The sequence below is a fragment of the Athene cunicularia genome (genome assembly GCF_003259725.1).
Source record: "Athene cunicularia isolate RWA chromosome 4 unlocalized genomic scaffold, athCun1 chr4_part2, whole genome shotgun sequence".
Taxonomy (NCBI): Eukaryota; Metazoa; Chordata; class Aves; order Strigiformes; family Strigidae; genus Athene; species Athene cunicularia.
The window spans coordinates 8,515,047-8,533,978 of NW_020799099.1; the positions used below are offsets into that span (position 1 = coordinate 8,515,047).

The 18,932-nt window shown below is 42.6% G+C and overlaps 1 protein-coding gene across 1 annotated transcript in view; it reads right to left on the bottom strand.

Moving 5' to 3' along the window:
• Positions 1–511, bottom strand: part of STBD1 (starch binding domain 1) — a 2,019-nt gene extending 1,508 nt beyond the window's left edge. The window contains exon 1 of the mRNA XM_026847903.1: positions 501–511. Within this exon, the coding sequence (XP_026703704.1) occupies positions 501–511 (11 nt within the window). The remainder of the gene's footprint in view (positions 1–500) is intronic.
• Positions 512–18,932: the final 18,421 nt, after the last annotated feature.

Below are 18,932 nucleotides of genomic sequence, written 5' to 3' on the forward strand. Positions count from 1 at the left end.
CGGGGCGGGCGCGGGCGGCTGGAGGCAGGGAGAGGGCAGGTTGGAATAAAAAAAGTCAGGTGAGAAAAAGTTGAAAATCTCACTTTCTCCTCTTTCCCAACCCTCCTCCCTTGTCTGCCATCCCTCTTTTCCTTCTCTTTCCTCATTTTGTCGTGCTGCAAGTGTTGTAAACCACAGATAAAAATGAAGGGAGGTGACATGCAAAAGTTGAGGACCGAATGCTTGAGTTTCCTATTTTTGCATAAAAGCAAGCATTGGAGCTATAGTAACTGCAGAAGGCTGCAAAACTTAATTCTAGCAGCACTGGTGGCCTTAGATTTATATGCGCTAACGGGGGCGCAGAGGGTGACTGATTTGCTTGTACTTTAATGATTGTATTGAAGAAAATCCAGGCTTTCTCTGGTATCCCTGGGTAGTGAGATGAATTCACTACTAAATTTGTAACTTCTGCATCATATTCTAATTACTACAATTGGATTTCTTAACATTGTCCTGTTCACCTGTCTTGCATATTAGGCTCAGGAAGCTTTTTTTGACTACCAGGGCTTCAGAGTCCATTAATGCAGAAGATATTTGACATTTATTTTAACTTAACCTTCATTTTACTAACCAGTTTCCCTCTTGAAGTCATGATGTCAAATTTTATTTCAAACTTAAAAGGTTATACAGATAAAGCTTACTAAGAACCCAAGAAATGTAGCAAATGCAACTTACAACTTTCTATTTTCAGCTGATAATTCTGGAGTGACAAACTGTAAAAATGTTTATCAGTGTAGACTATTAACAGCAGAGATTAACACCAGAGAAGGAGTTAGGGGAGGCAGTTTCATTCAGTTTTGACTGCTGCCTTTTAAAAATCCATTCTCTTTATCTGAACAAAGATGTTTTCATTACTTGATTTCTAAAGCCTACTGATGAGATTTTATCCACTGTCTCATTAGAAAAAAAGAGGGGCTAAGTGGATGTCCCAACAAGTCTATTTCCAGTGTGTGAACTTCTTAATCTTTCAGTGTCATTTAGAACAGTGCTACCTCAGCTTAACAGGACAGTAAATGTCATTTGAATTTATAGAAGCACAAGTGTGCAGTCTTCGTGGTGAAGTTCTCTGGCTGATATGGAATATGGTGGCCTGTGTGAATACACAGAATTCATGACCTAAATATTTTTCCTTTCTTTGCTCACCACAGTAGCCAAGACACCTTCTCGGAAGCCCTCCTCCAACAAAGTGCTGAGCTTGTGCTTAAGTAAAAATATCTATTTTGGTACTTTGATGTGTGGGATGCGTTCTGGCATGTGCTAAACATGCACTGCTCACATCTACTCAATAATAGAGTGAAAGAAAAGAACTGAGAAGCTAGGACCTGCCTGGGCACTTTCTCAGGGAATGTGGTTTTGGGTGCACTCTCTTTTACCACTGTTGATGCTTCAGGGTGCAGCTTAGCCTTGCCACTTAAAACAGACACTTGACTGTAATGAGTTGTACTAACTACTGAAACTCTTTGTGTAGTAGGTGATATTTTCACAGTTTACTTATATTCCTTTTTTCTAGCCTTCAGAACATATAGTCCCATGCTCTGTATTTGTACACCACCTTGCTCAGCTGGGATTATCAGGTAGGGCACCTACATACTACTGTTCTTTAGGTAGCATGTGTGTACTGCAATTTAAAATTCCTAGTCATGTCCCTGAAACAGAGCAGACAAAAATCATTAATTATTGTACCATTACACTAACCAAGCACCCTCAGCACAGATGAAGAGGTAGTGTTTGGAGCTGCTAACCCCAGTATTTCTTTTCTTAAATATATTTGATAAAACAGCTTAGGAAGGAAGAGACACCAAACTAACACAGCTTAGAAGTGACTCTTACAAAAACCCTTAAGGAACAATTTATCTTGAAGACACAAAAATGCACATGATGAAAGACAGGGTACTGCTTTAACGAGCAAGAATAGAGCAAAGGTCTCCTTTGGTTCTGTTCATCTTTCATGCTCATACAAGTCTCTTCAGTTTTCAGACTCTTTTTCACCCAGTATCTGTAGAAGAAACTAAAGCAAAACACTGAGATTGCTTTGAGTTCTCGGAGAGTAATTGTTGTCACTAGAAATGCTTTTGAATGATTACAAAAAGAGGGAGTCACAGAGCACCCAGGTGCCATCAGAGACAAGCTTGCCACACAACAAGGCAGGGAAGGACAGTTCTAGAACCCAGATCCCAGATTCCCACATAAACCCTATTTATTCCCCAGAGAGCACATGCAACTTTTGCCCAGTCACTTCCAGGTGCCATCAGCATCCACTGATGCAAATGCACTTTGAGTGCTGTGGTCTCCTAGACCAGGGCCATCCTTGTAATCTGCTGTGGAATGGCTACAGTTCAGAAGTGAGGGAGGTTTTTTTGTGAGCAAGGGGTGCAGTTTTATCAATTATTACTTGTCTGCAGCAGCTGCAGTGGGTGGCAGGACCTGAAAAGGCTTCATAATTTGCAAACCTCCTGTTAGGATTGCACTTTAGTCCAGCATAAATCCACATTGTTCCAAAGAAGAGTTGCCTGACCATTTGGCTCCCCTGTCCTCACTGCCTGTTTTGTGCAGGCCTTTGCTTTCATGTGACCATTGAAGTGGGTCAGATTAGGCAACTGATCCATCAGAAAATTAAAAAAATATATATTTCTTTTAATACACACAAATACTTGTGCCAACAGAGGGGAGAAAACAAGAATGGGTGGCCAAAGGAAAGGCAGACCTTTCCCTTTCAGAGGTAGTGTGGATTTATGCGGGATATAACTAGTTTTAAGAGGTTCAGTCATGGTTGTAACAATGATACCCTGTCCAGGTAGCAATGAATTTGTGCTTTAGAACTCTTCTTAGGAAGTCTATAAATCTATTTCCTTTTTTTAAAAACAAGGTTCTTGGTGAAATCTGAGGCTGAAATTCCTGAGTCACTGATCACTTATCAAGTGTTAGAAGCAGAGATGCTGGACAGAAGAGAAGTGAGAAGAGTCACAACCCAAGAGCTCACTGGTTGCTGAGGACTGAGGCTCCTCTTCTGAAGCAAACACACAGATAGTTGCAGGGGTAACTTACCCCTGGGTTTTGGTAGCCTTTCCTCTCTAGGAATTTTTGAAATGCTCACATGCCATAAAACATGGAGACCTCTCCCTCTAAGAGAATTTCCAAAGCAGATTAACAGAAGTGCTCAAAAATGTATCTTGTATTTTTTTAGAACTTTAATTGGAACCAAACAAAGCAGTACAATAAAGGGTCAAGGAGCCAGTTTCTCAAAGTCTCAGAGACACAATTCTGCTTCTAATTAATTCAGGATTTTAGTTTATTCATGCAATCATTTGTGATGTGGCTTTAGTTTGGACGTTAGCGTTCTGTGAACACTGAGCCTTCACTGCACCATTGTTTATTCAGTAAATGTGATAGCAGTTGCTGGACCATATTTTGAAAAGCTACATGTGACTTTGCAGAATTACCAGCCAGCTGACTGGCCTAAGATCAGAAGCCTCAAACTTGCCACCTTTTCACATTTTAGAAACAAAACAGTAGGGCAGGTACTTACTATCACAATTCTATAAGCAACTCTAGAGCCATAGCTGTTATTAGGAAGTCCTGGCCCATGTGCAGTGTCTCAGATTAATTCTCTGAATTTTATTCTGTAAACTGTGCCATCTAGTGTGGTGACAGGGAATCTCAGCTGAAATTTAAGAGCGAGTGAGAAATGCCTGGACTGCATCAGACGAGTGCATCTATCCCACTATTCTGTCTCTGAGGGTGGCAGGAGGGGATGCTATTTAGGGAGTGTGTTTGAGCCTGGTCCGTGGTATCCACAGTTGCTGTATAAAGGATGTTGGAGAGTACTTCTCTTCAACAGGCCTTGTATGTGTACAGTGCTTCTTCCAGTTTTACTTTTATAATAGAACAAAATGGAAACATGAATAAGGATGAAGAAAATACAAATTAAGGAGCCCTGTTATTCACTGTGGTTGTACTATCTGGAAGTTCCACAGACAACTCAAGAATAAGAGTTTGTCAGGGGAAGCTTTATGGAGATTTTCAGAGAGTCCTTATCCTGTCCTATGCATTTCCTGAGCATAAGGACAGCGTGTGTAAAAAACTCAGTGGTGCTTTTGCAAAGCTCTGTTGAGGAGGGAAAGGAGAACAGGCCACAGGTGAGGTTGGAAGCAGGTAGCAACTTTCTGATAATAAAAGCTTTCAGTGTTTGCTCATTGCCAGGCCTTACATGGTGGATTCTCACTGTCACAGAGTGAAAACTTAAACAGTCATTGTCACCAGCTAGGTGAATAGTAAGAGACATTATGCCTCTTGCTGCAAGTGGTACACAGGCATGTTCCCATAACCTACATGCCTTGTAGTCATTAACTCTGGGGGGCTCAGTGTCAGTGGTACACAGTGCTTATGGTACCTCCTTAACAAGGAGTGGTGTAAAACTGCAAAGACCATTGCCTTTTTCTTTTGGATCCACTAAAGGTTCACCCACATTTTGCCTTTTCCATGTTTTAGGTCAATGTACTAGATGTCATATCTGCTCTCAACAACTTTGGGCTGGCTTGATTCCTTACAAATATAGAATAACGTGTAGTAACTCTCTTATTCATATTTCCTATTGATAGAGCAGATACCAAGTACTGGTGCTGCATAATTGTCCTTTGGTAGTTAGCCTGTGCAGTAGCTGTAAGGTATAATCATGTTCAGCACTGTTAGTTCTTTTAGTGTGAGGAATACTAGACAGAAGACTGTAGTGGTTTAGGCCCTGCTGGGACCCGAGACCACGTTGCTGTTGTCCCTCCCCCACCCTCGGACTGGATGGGGCAGGGAGTGAGATACAAACCCCGGGGTTGAGATAAGGAAAAATTTAATACAACAGTGTAACAAATAATAAACCAAACAACAACAATAGCAATAACGAAAACAATAAACAGTAATAACAATGAACCGGACAAGAGATATACAGAGATATACCACAAGGATACAGCAGCAGAAGAGTAGCGATGATGAACAAAAGCTTTCCCCGCTCTTCTCGAACTTGGGTGCCCGGACCTGATGTCAGCATGGTATTGAATAACCCAGCTAGAGCTCCCTCCCCACTGCTGGGGAAACTTAACCCTATCCAAGCTGAACCAGGACAAAGACTTATGTCCAGTCTACTATTCTTGTTAAGTTTTCTAACCTAGCCATTTGCTAGTGAGTTGGTTTTAGTTTGCAGCCAAAGGAGTAAACAGTTTAACTGGAAATGGTCAGATTCACTTGGGAATATACCTCTGTAGTAGAAGAGGAGGCACAGAAGAGTGGAGGAAGGCAAGGAGGGGATATAGTGAGAAGGGAGAATCACAGATGGAGCTGTGGAAGCAAGTACTTCTAGAAGTAAGGTAATTTGTTCATCTCTTCCTTCTGTCCCCAGTGAGAAGATGTGCCCAACAGCAGAGCTAAAAGGAGATGGGAGAAGGAAAATCATCATCTCATGGATATCTTAACCATAGCTCACAAAGCTTAGTCTAAAGTAGTTTTCCCTAGAAGCCAGTTTAAAATCTAAAATGCAAGACTTTGCTGCCATGGAGGTTTTTGTGGCGGTTGCTTGACACTTTCTCTATTGGGGCCCCACCCAACCAACTAGGCTGAAGAATGGGAAGAGCAAAGTATTCATATACTTTGGACCTGCATCACACCCTGGGAACAAACTGTAACCCTGATTGTCTGTCTGTACCATCCTTTTCCCATATTAATTGTGAATATCTCAGCTATGGACGCTGGATGCTCTTCTCTGTGCAACATTTCGCAGTAGGCAGCAGGTGGCACATGCGGAGTATGTCTGACAGTAAAAGCTCTTCATTTCCAGACAATGAAGAAATGGTTTCTCTCAGTTGCTATTAGCTTTTGAAGAGCAGTGTTTCCTATCCCTTCTGTCCTAGATTGCTGTCCAAAAAGTTGCAGAAGAATGTTAAGAAGAGCAGAGAAGCAGGCAGATGAGAACTGGTGGGAGTGCTGTCCTCACAACTGGCCTTCAGAGGGGTTAGTAATGAGGATACCCCAGATCCAGACCTACTTTACATTATCAGCCATTAAAGTCTGGAAGGCAGCCAGTGAAGAGGAGGGAAAAGCTGTTTCTCCTAATGAATCAGCATGTGTGTCTATAATGCTTACAATCATGGTGAAGGAAAGCCAGGCACCACCAGAGCCTTTCCTTGTGTCCAAAGGCTGAAAGGGACCTCAGGAGTCCAGTTTAGGGTTAGTGTCTGCAGGCTGCTGATGGCCTGGAGGTCGTCCATGAATGCATTTATTTTTAAAACCCCCGCCTTCAACATGCCAATGGATGGCAAATATGTTTCTGCCTGTCTGCAGGCAGAGGTTCCCAACTACTGACAGTTACAAATGTGAATGTTCATAATTCTAACAGCAAAATCAAAGTGCTGTAAGATAGTAAAGCTTAGCTATATCTTAAGGACTTTGCTCTTTGTAGCCACCAAAATAATGGTAAAATACAAAAGCATCCATGTATTGTCTTCAAAAAACCTTTTTATTTTAACAGTCAAGAAGTGCTGGTCTGTTTTACTCTTCTGCCATCATCATCAACCTGCCAATGATTATGTAAGCTGATCTTGAAAGAGGGATAAACCAGAGCCTTCAGAATGATGCATTTCATTATTTAACTGTCCTTTCTGCTAGAAAATCATTGCCAATTTTTAACCTAAATCTGTCTTCTCCCCCTGAGCTCACTTACCCTGTCCCAAAGTAACATGGGAAGCAAAGTACTTCCACTTTCTTTTTATCACCCTTGTACTTCTAATGCATGTTCTCCATTAGCTCTTATCTGTATTAGAAATTCAGTTTGCTCCGTCCTGACATGTTGGTCACAGGTGTAGAATCACTCCTGTAGCGCTCCCCATTTTCTTTTGAATTTGTTTACATCCGTCTTAAAGAACAGTAACCAAACCTGGACACAGATGTCACCCCCAGAGGTGGTCTTTTACCCAAGCTGAGAAGAGCAGAGGGTTATCTCTTGCTCATCTTTGTTCTCATGATAAGACGCTTCCTTTTTTTTTTTTGCACAACCAGGACGCTGCTGATATTTACAATCTACCAAAATTCCCGTATCCTTCCCTTGCTGAACTCCTGCCTAGCCAGCTATTCCTCACTCGGTATTTGCTCAGCTGAGAAGTTCTGTTTGGGAGAGGTCATTCAGCCCTGGTTTTGCACTCCTTAATTTTCCAGATTTTGTCCAACATGTCAGGATCATTTTGAATCTATTTGAAGCCCTTCAACACCTTTGTAGTGTTTTCTAACCGGGTGTCATCTGCAGATTGAATGGATTCTTTGGCAGTGCACTGGTTTTCCATGAATTTTCAGGGAAAGAGCTTGTGATTCTGAATTTGTTCTTCTATTTTCCATATTATAATGCAATTCATCCTCACTTAGCTGACTCAAAACATCTAAGAGGTCTAATGCCATCCATTCCTACTTACCCACAGTAATCTGACTTGGAATTCCTTCTTGGGTTTGAGGTAGAGCTTATTGCTTGCCCAGGCCAGTCTCTTATTTAATCTCCTGTGCTTTCTCTGAACTTGTGTACTGTGCCAGTAATATCAAGGAATGACCACTTTCCCTAAATCCCTTTTCCTCCTAGGTTTGTTTCCCACAAGCCATTATTGGCAAGCTTTTTCAGTTTATTAGTCACTCTCTTTGCAAGTCATACTTACTATTTTGTTCTCCATTCTGTTTCCCTAGCTGCTACAGCTGCATTTCATATGCCGTTTCATGATGGGTTACCCATGCTTTCTACTCCTTCCTAGGTTAGAATCAAATCCCTTCTAAGGATTTGAAGGAGGAGGGAGAAAATACAAGACACTGCAAGGCAGAGAAAAATAAACATTGAACCAGTGAAATTCTCCTCTTGGAGCCCAGTAGAAAAGGATTAAAGTTGCAGATCTACAGATGTTGCTCAATTAAGTATTTCCCTGCACACAGTATTTTAATCTCTGTGCTCTTTAGAGACATAATGAGATATGCCCAAACAAATGCCTTTATTCTTCACTGGAAGTTCTGCATGTAGCAGAGTGGAAGGGTAAGTATACGGTACAGGAACAGACTGAAACAATAGTAAGACATTTTTCTGTTATTTTGCCAGTGATGGGGAGCAGCAGAGACTCCAAAGCATAAAACAAAGGATAAAACATTTGGCTAAATTCTGTGAATGTTAAGTGTCTCAAGCTCATCTCGGGGTTCACTGAAGTTGTGGTACCCAGGAGCTCTTAGAAACTGAATAATAAATAAAAGATTCCAGCAAATACATGCTGATGGATACACTCTCATGGTTGTCTAACATCCTAAAGACATTATGCTGAGATTTCCATGTAGATTCTTTATATAGTCAGGCCCGTAGAAAAATGCAGCATAAAAGACATCCAAATATTTATTTTCAAACAACTTTTGACACAGAAATTTATCAAAGTCCAAAGTCTGAAGAGCACTGAGAAAACAAATACAAGCTTGACTTTTGTGATAAAATAAAAAGGACATCTATGTTTGTAGCTGACAGGTATAATCTTCTAAGCTGGAGAGGATAGAAAACAGTTGATTCTGAGAAAATACCAGAAATGTGGTTTTAGCTCCTGGGAAAGAACAGCTGAGCGGACACTGAGCAGGGAGCTGGTGTAGAATGTGGTATCTTTTTACACTCCTTCTTAGAGCATGTTACTCATGTCGGCAAGCTTTACAGGCAAATGTCTTTTTCAGCTGGAACATCCCATATGTATTCTGTGAGCGCACTTGTGCTGTTTATTTACTGTGAAATGAAGCTTTTGGGGCTATAAATAAGACAGCAACAGGAATCTTTCATGTGCTTCGAAATACACTTTTGCTGACATCAAATCTGTGTGCCCTGTTCTGAAACTGTTCCCACAAGTTCCTCTTTCCTGAGTTAAATGTTTGAAGGAGGATGCCATTGGTCACTTAGTCATGTGCTGCTTTGGTCTGATGACAGGAGAAAGCATAAAGCCCTTTCCCACCCAGTCATGCTAGAGGAAGAGGCAAGATATGAGCCAGTAATTAGTGCTTAACAAGCCACCACTTGATGCTGTGACTCCATCCTAAGACCCAGGTCACATGCTAGAACCAATGAGGGGTGTGATTTTTTTTTCTTCCACAAAGTGTTTCCTACTTTGCTCTGGCTGCAGTGGCAAGGGATACATCTAAGCTACATAAGGTATTGCAGACTGCAGTGAAGGTCTGGCTTAATGGTTCCCATCCTATGGACCAGCACTGCTTTTGGCCACAAGATATTAAATAGTCAAAATTGAGGCTGGTAGGCACCACAAAGTGCAACATTGCTCTGGGGCTGGTGCCAAGGGTCTGATAAGGAATGGGGACAGATGAGCTAGAATCTGCAAGATGCATGGGCCCAGGTGTGCTGGATTGTTTGCCTTCCTGAGGAAGGTGGAGATGGACAGGCAGTGCAGTAGGTTCACAGGCAGCATTCACCCTCCCCTTCCCCTCCTCAATATTTTTTTCTTAGTGCCACTTTTGTGTTGAAAAAATGGTGCAAGTAATTGAATGTAGCATTGCCTTCAACAGCTGTGAACAGTTGTACTCCTAGAGGGAGGCTGGCAACCTGCCCATCCAAACAGCTGGTGAACTTTGTTTACTGTACTAGAATAAAATCCTGCTAAGTGCGGGTGCTCATCACATCGTGGTGCCAAAGCTCTACATTCATCAGGCAGACTGAGGGGCAGTGATTCTGAGCCACTGACCTTCTGCAGCATGTCTCTGTACCTCCTCAGGTGGGGCTGTGAGATGGACTACATCCACTGAAGGGAACAGTTTGTTCTTAAGGAAAGAGATGCCATAGGCTTCCTACCAGGATTAGGTCCCTAGGAGCCCCCTTGTTTCTTTAACCCTGGGTTTGGGCTCTTTGAACATTGCTTCCTCCATCCTTCTCTTGCACTGGTCACTTCAGGCCTCTGCCATCTGGCACATTTCCAGGGAAGCCAGTGCCTATCGCATCTTTAGCTAGTGTTGCCCTGCCCTGGGACTGTCACACACACAGGGTCATTGTATAAGCTGGTAGACACGAGCTATTTGTATCAAGGCTAATATATAAAGCATTTGTTTAGTAACGGCTGCCACTGGTAGCCAGGATTAGGGCTAGGGAGTAAGAATTACTCATTCCGGCCTTATTTCTGGGCCTACGAAGTGTTCATATAAGTGCAATAGACATTGGGAGTGAGGAAAAGACTCCCATTGTGAGCCATTTTGGTCATTTTCCTTATTGGTGCCAATAAGTTTGGTACACTTAAGGACTGAGACTGCAGGATTTGTATGTGGTAAGACTCCAGAGAGCTCAGCTATGCTGCTCTCGTTCCACTGATACTGTCTGCTAAAATATACTTACATTTCAGAATTTTAATTAGAGTTAGTTGATCGCCTGAGTAAATAATAATGTACTGCAGGCTAACAAAATCATCTAACTGCAGCCTTCAGTATCTATATTTATTTCAGGAACAAGGGAGGATATCAGCCTGTAACATAAGACAGGCTCAAAACAAAGCAGACACTGTAGATCTGCAGCCTTGCTTAAATGCAGATAGTGAACTGCAGTTTTATGCAGACTTTCTGCATAAAAATCCCCTGCTTACTATGACCTCCACTTTTCCTCAATAAAATAGTACACTGAGGTAGTGTAAATCTAGGTTTTAATGCAGCAGCATACATTTTAAGCTCCTGAATCTGCTCTTGAATTTTTCACATCAATAAGCAGTTGAGCATTGGCTACAAAAGCAAAAAAATGAGACTCCTAGAGGATTGCAGTGGGTTTTTCAAAATTACTGAGTCACCTGGTCCCTCAGAAAGTTTGTCTTTGACTTCAAAAGAAGAATGATGTGGAGCACTGAGCACAGATGTAGCAACAACACATTTCAAATATGCTTCCCCAGAGTCTGACCTATCATATTCCAGCAGAGCATCCTTCACCTTTGTAATGTCGGAGTGGCATTCATGTGAAACATGATTCACAGGTCAGGGAAACATGTGCCACTGGTTTGCTAATTTTAAATGTGTCCTCTGTAGTACAGTTCACTCTAAAACTAGGTATGGATTGTTGAAGCTGCGTCAGTCAGGCTGAATCCAAAATGAGGCAAATAAACATAATGGGTCTCTGTCCCTTCACACCAGCAAATGCTGAAGTAAACAGATGCACTTGGCAGCACTATAGAATAAATCGACTTGTGATTTGCTCTGCACTTTGGCACTCACTGTGTACAAAGCTCCTGTTAAATCAGAGGGCTTGGGTCAGGGGCCAGAGTTTTCACCCACTGCTATGGGATCTAGGCCCTGAAGTCCTACTGACAGTTGTAAGCTGTAAGCCTCACTTTTTTAGGAGGCATATATGTCATAATATAGGAAAAAGTATATGATCACCATTTATTCTGTTTGATTGAGGGATTCTTTAGTATTTCTGGCATGTTCAGGGTTATCACAAGATGTTTTCAAGGCAGGAGGGTAAAGCCTCTTCTATCCCCTGTCTTATATTGATGGGAAAGTGTGGGGCTGTCTCAGTAACTGACCTGTGTGACTAATCTGACCATGTTAGCAAGGTGTCTCAGAAACCTGCCAGCTCCTTATAGCTTTCCCAATAATAAGATCAGAGATATATTTTTATTATGATTCGGGCTTTGTTGTCTTCCTGCTTGTAAGTAATAATGAGCAGCAGGGGGTTTATAAGGCAAGAGAGAACACAATCCTGGACTGGTTTTGCATTTCAGGTGCTGGATGGATGCTCACTTCAAGGAAGAAAAGCAACAACTATATCAACTTCACCTCTGGAAAGATGCTGTCTTTCAAAAGAGAGTGAAACAACTGAGGGTGGTGGCTTAGGATGTGGTCCATCTCCTTCATGAAATCCTTCCTGGCTTCCTGCTTTGACCTGAGCTTGAAGCTGGGTTTAGCATATGTTTCCCATGCCTTTTGTTGAGCCAGGTGGGATCTACTCTGTAGCAGGATGAAGGGAAGCCCCTTTGGGCCAAGAATTATGATGTTAGCCCAGGGAGAAGGAAAGACGTTTCTGAAATCGTCCAGACCACTTTTTAAGAACCACCAGCGCTGTCCATTAAGTGTATCTGAGAATCCCTGTTGGGTGCTGCGTGCTGACAAGCATCTTGATGACAGCTTTTCCATGTACCTGAAACCAAAAACCTCTAGTTAGTGCAGGAAATACTGGCTTTATAAAGAAGTGTGTTTTAAGACTTTGTTTATATTAAGAAAGCAGGAATAAAAGGCTCACCACATCTGGCCTGTGCTGTGACAGTTTAGCTCCACTCTTTGCCCTCTGTGAAACCAGCACGTGGCAGGGGAGTTACTGGTTGGTGTCAAAGCTGAGGACTAAACACGCAGGACCACTCAGGCTCCAAGGGCTCAGGGTGTGAGAAAGGAGCTGTGCTAGATGCTGACATTCAGAAGCCAGGCAAGGGACTAGGTTACAAGCCAGGGCCTGGGAAAAGTGATTTGCTTGTTTTGCCTGTTTTCCCATTAACACATTTAAGAGGGAAAACCTCAGGTCCAAACTCTGCTAACTCTGATGGGTGTGGGTCTATTCCAGCTGGAGCTTCAGAAGGGATGAGTCAACATGCCAGATTCAGAGGCAGATGAACGGAGGAGTATGAGGTCTTCACCAGACCTCCCTGAGTCTCTTGCTCCCGCTCACCACAGAGCTGCACTCATCCTGACAGCTCCACTCTACAAGGCCCTGGCTGTCCGTGCTGCAGAGCCAAGAGAGGCTCTCAGTCATGTAACTCATCCCCAAACTCTCTCTGTTTTCTCTGCCCTTTCCTTGGGACACGTGCCCCACACGCTCCTCTTGCTTGTCCCCATGCTCGCCAGGTCTGCCAGAAGCACTGCCAGGTGGCACAATGCCTTTGCTGCTGTTGCAGATAAGAAAGCTGAGCTGAATTATGGCTAGCCTCTTCCTGTGTCAGCACAGCCACATTCTCCTTTGCTCTGCTGCTGTGAACAGCATGGGCACATCTTAGCTGAGCTCTTGGTTCTTCCCTGGGTGCTCATGCTCTTGTGCTTGTCCCTTGGCATGCAGAAGGTGTTCCCAGTAGTGCAGGGCTGTTTGCAGTGCTCATCAGCAACAAAACAAGTAAACCTGTTTGGGCCTGGAGCTGTTTCAGGACTGTATAGAAAACTGAGGGTTTGGCGAATTATGTCAGTCTCCCTGGGCTCTAGCTGTCTAACCCATAATGGCTCCTCCCGTGTCCTCAGGGAAGAAACCAGGTGGAGAGTAGGACTTAATGCACATAAGATCAAGCACTTGAAAAGATAGTGTTCTTGACTGTTGCAATCTGCATTAGAGGAACATGCGGTCTAGCAGCTATAACTTGATTTAAGGTAGTAAAACTCTGACAGTAGGAGATTTACTGATTAGATGGGCTTGGCACTGCAAGCCAGGTCCTCAGCAAACTTATTAGGCTGTTTAGGTTATCCAGACACTGCTGCTTGCCAGACTCTCTCATACATCCTGGTGCATGCTCTGCAGTTTCCTCTTCTTCCTTTGCTAGCAAAATCTCTGCTTCACAGTTTAGTGCAAGTCACAGCCTGTCTTACAAAGACAGTGGAATTCCCACCCCACAGTATATTTCCTCCAGCCCCCATCTCCTAATGTGGTCCCTTGTCCACGTTCAGATTGAGAGTGCCCTAGCTCAGCAGTGAAGCAGTGAAAGCTCTAACATTTCTCTGTGGCAGCAGTGAAAACAAGATGTGCAGATGAGTAAAGAGGACATAGTGTGGGTCAGTGGTTGATGAGCTGGGGAGAAGAGGATAGGGGCTGATTAGGTTCATGGTGAAGTTTGGAAAGGGAGTGGAGCTGAGTGAGGAGAGAAATCTGGCTGAGAAGAGAAATCTGGGTGAAAAGAACAGTAAGGAAAAGGTGGCCTGAAGCAATGCTCTGTCCTCCTACATAGGTGGCACAGTTTGCCACCTCTGAGTCATGAGGGTCTATATGCAGAAGCAGCTGATGAGTCAGGGAAGCAGCAAACCAAACCAGAAGGAGCTGATGGGTGTGAGTTACTGCACTTGCTAATTTTGGTATAGCTCAGATTATGAGGAATATGGATGTGTAATTTTAAAGTGTACTACATGATCTATATCACAGTTATGACATGCATGTAGAAGTATGTGTGTGTATGTGTGACTTACAATTCATGAAGACTGTGATTATTTAGCTGGAGTGTGTTAAAAAACATAAGAGTCAAGCAGGACCAAATTTCCAAAGGAAGAACTTATTTGCTGCTGTTCTCGTATCACTTAAAAGCATTCATTTCCTCAGAAGCAAAACCAAGTGCTGTAGACATATCTCTTGTCTCCTAAAAAGTAATTATCCCAAATCTAGATGTCAGTGTTCTAAATGCAAATCCCAGCCTGGCCTGACCGATGCAAACGCTTTGTGTGCATCTCCCTATGCAGCTAAACCAGGAGCAAAGGCTGCTGTTACACAACCAGCAACTTTGTTCACAGACCTTTCCCAGGTCGCTGTTGAACCTAGTAATTGCAGGGTAGCTCTGCCCTATAGTGAACTCCTTTCTTGCCAGCAGTTCATTTGTACTGTGTGGGAAGAATAAATTAAAGCCTGAGTACAGTGAAATTTGATCACTACCCGCTTACAAACCTTTCAGAAATTTCTCAACTCTCAGCTAAAGTCAGTATCTTGTAATTACATAATTATTTTATTAATTATGCATACAGTACTAGAAACATACATAGTATGTGTGAATTCATTGATGACAAGTATATGTATTAGCTGCGCATGAAAGGCAGAAGAGCAGTCTCCAAAAACCTTTTCCTTGTCTATTACTGATGCACTTGGGTGTTCCCCAAGAACTGTTCGTCTAAGACAGGGAGCATACTGCATGTAGAGCTTTTTCTGCCCTCCTCCTTGGCCCCTGCTGTGAAACATCCAGCCAGCAAAGGCACTTTGTGGTGAGCTATCAGGAAACTTGAAATGTTAAGGTCCTGCAAGCTCCCTGTAATATGTTTTATGTTCTGTTGTTGAGCTGGGCTGAGTTAAATGGCAGCCAGGGGTTAAATTCCTGACAGGATGCAAAAGAGAGAGATGCCCCACCTTCATAAAGGATAATTCTTGATAACTAGAAGATGTCACACCCTGTAATATTTACCTCTGAATTTCTTCTGCTGTATATTCCAGAGGAAAATACAGGTAGGATTCAGAAACATGGTGATGGAGATGGAAGTAAACAGAGCACCACAGATACATAGATGAAAGCTGCAAAACATTGTGGCAGCAGGAGATGAATGGACAAGTCTACTAAAATTTTAGATAATACAGAAACTGGCAGAGTATTTATTAAGTAAAATACTTTTCTAGTTACAATTGCATTCTCAGTTGGGATGAAACTACACTTTGTTCTGGAAAGGCTGTTTCATGTCTCTGTATGCCTTCAGGTCACAGCTCCTAAAGGAAGCAACACAAGATTTGGATCCAGTTAGACCTGGTATGAACAGGTCTATCAACAGTGACAGATGCTTGTAGCACCAAAGTCTGAAGCAAGGACAAGCATGATTCCTATCTTGGGTGGCAAAGACAAGAGATCCCTGAAGTGACATGGATGCACACAGAGACAACAAAAAATATGCTACCCCTGCTATCTGCTGTTTCCACCCCTCTATTGTGGCCAACATAAAATGTTCACTAAAGAAAGGTCTAATAGTTGATAAATCACAGGAGCAGGCTTAAGGATTTCTAGGATCTGTTCTGATTTGGCTGATACTGTGCTATATGATTTCCTAATTCCTTCCTTGACAAGCCTTTTCCTTCCTTACATGTAACCCAGTGTGTAACTGGCATTACATAAACTAACGAAGCCATCTTGTCAACTTCAGTAAGTAATGACTTTTTATATTTCTTAAAGATTTTCCCAGTCCAGAACTATGTCCTCCATGGTTTAGTTTTTAAAAAAGATTCTCAAATCATTTTACCACATGGAAATCAATAGGAGAGGCCCAGAATTATTCCCCCTGGGAGCATGAAGCTTGCCCATTTTATCATGAGACACTGCAAAATCTAGGGTAGCCCAGCAGTGTATGTGGGTGACGGGGGCAGAACAAGAGACAGCAGCTTTCTGTGGCAGACTGCATGACTGCTTGCTTGGTGTGTTCTCCAGACCCTAACAACTCAGTGTTCTCTGATTTACCTGCCCTCCACACCCCTTGCAACTTTACATTTCCAAAGGGGTCCTGCTGGCAACATGCATCCATTTTGATGTGCCTCTCCCCTACAGACACTGTGTATGCAGGCCTGTTGTGTCTGCCATCAAGCACAAAGAATCACACTCGACAGGGAAGGGACAATCTTTCCCAGGTATCAATTTACCTTTTGTTTTTTTGTTAAGTAATTGTCAGTGAGGCCCCAGCATGGGAGCTGGCACCTAGTATGTTTTACAGAGTAGGATTTGCCTGTTATTTTCACCGTATTTATGGTGTTAGTGCAAGGCACCCACCACGTCTGGGATCCCAGTTGTGATGGGTTCTGTAAAATAACAGAAAAAGAAAAAAAACTGCCCCAAGAGTTTACAATGGAGATAAGACAGTGGTGTAGCACATGAGCAGAGTAACTGTTATGAACTTCTGTAAATACTGTCATTTTAAGTTGCAGAGATACTTTGGAATGGCAAATTAAATAGTAAAAAAGTGAAAGGAGTAGGGAGAGGGAAGATTAATGCAAGGGGGCAAGAAAGGAAAAAGATGAGGACATGAAGACTTCTTTGGGTAAGGACATTTTCATGCTTCCCTGAATGTGGGCCTTATCTACCTTTTCCCCTTGTAGTATCAGAGTGATTTTGCAATGGGAAGATATGCCTCTGCTTGTTTCAGGGATAAATAATATTGGCACAGTATTGTGCCTTGAGCCAGCAGTGCACCCACTGCATTCCCATGCTGCACTTCAGAGGTGGAGTCACTCTTCACAGGAATGTTTTAAATATATCATTGCTAGTATGCAGTTTCTTGATTTCCAAAGGTAAAATAATTTGCCAACAAAGAAAATAACTCACACTGAGAATCAAGAAAATCTGTATGGAGAAATGATGTGTTTCTGTGCATCACATGGGTAGATTTTTACGAGAAAACAAAACACTGAATGAAGCAAAACCAAAATTCTGCAGAAATCATTGCTTGATCTATAAATATTCATGCCAGGGTTCAGCTAAAGGAATTTGAATGGTCCTGTGGGCTGCAAGAATCCTTTATCCATTGTGGTAGCAAACCAAATTTAGCTTTTGGAAAAAAAAAATAACTGTATCTCCCATTTAAGATATCTTAGATTGCTGTAATCCCTTAAATATTCCAGCCTTTCTTTTGATTTGCCAGGCTTTCAGTGCTCAGATAAAACAGCATGTTCTTTAACATCATTAATAAAAAAAGCTTAATGGCTGTGGAAAGTAGTTATGATTCTAGATATTTAGATACTGCATAACTAGAGAATTGTTATCTATTCTTGTTCTTCCATATTTATCTTTGATTTAGAGACAGCAGACCTGGTTGGCTTCTTACTTACATTGGAGGTAGTGCATCAGGATCTCTCCACTAAAAAACAGAAGTCACAGAACAGTTAAACTACTTTAGGTGAGATGAGAAAGAGGTCTCCATTCCACTGCTTCAGCAGCCATGGAAAATATGCTTAATGTGCTGCAAGAGGAGGCATCTGCTTGTAAAAACTGTCACTATAGCAGGTCCCCACCAAAGGTCAATATTTTATGGTGTAAGGGAAGGTTTATAGTTTCAGACAGGAACTCCCATGGAAAGTTTTTTCCAGGGGCAGAATTCTATTGCTGTACTTAAATTAGCCTTCAGAAACGGATTCTAATTATTTATTCTGTTGCTTTTTGCAGAGATTATGATGAAACTAAGAACACCACTTCAGAGTGGGAATCTAAACGAAAACAAGCTGCTAGAACATTTTTTTAATTTTTTTTTTTTTTTTTCTGCATGGGTGGAACCACAAGAATTCTAGTTTTCCAAACAACTGCGAGATGTGACCTCTTAACATTTCAGAAGAAAAATGTCAATGCATATAGTAACATAACAATGTTACTGCAATTACAATTACAGGAAGCAGTATTTATAAAGGAAAATGCTCGTGTCCATCTTATCAGGAAATCCTCCTGATGGTCTACTTGCTCTCTTCTGGGGAAGGCATGATTTGGATGAGGCCGATGGTGGCAAGCTGCCAGCCTCACGCTTTAAGAGGGCGAGAGGGAAGTGACTCACGGCTTTTCAAATGCTAGTGCTGCTGGCAGCTTGGTTACATTTATGGGACGGGAGCTTTCCTTCTTTTTGTGCAGTATGAAGGCCGTGGTGGAAAGCAATTGGCACATCGCTCATTGCTGGGAAAGCCGAACTTTTCCCTCCTGCTAGCAGTGCACCAGGAGGCTGTTATGGGTGGGAGCAGGAGCAATGCACGACCGTCTTTTAAAGGAGAAATGGGTACATCAATTTATTTCTTAGCAGCGGCTTAACTGTGTTAGTGGAAGCTGGCCTGTATTGAATTATGGTAGAATCAGATTCCTGGGAAACTTAATTCAGTTTAGAGGCCGTTCGTGTTCCCTACAAGATTCTCCCTAATCATCTTGCTGAGGAATAGCCGGTTTTCTGCTTGTTTCCCAGGAAAACCTTTTAAAAATGCCTGCTGCATCATCGAGAGCCGCCCCCCCCAGCAGACAGGAAGACTTCGGCCGTGCCAGTGGGAGCTCGCCTCGCAAGCAGGAACAAAACCGAATTACTTTCGGCTACGTTTTCCCCCTTCCTGGTTAAGCGGGCTACGGCCACCAACCCTGCGGACTGAGCAAGGGCCTGGCTCACAGCCCCTCCTCCCCACTGGGAGCAGCGTAGTCCCTCCCCTCGCCCCG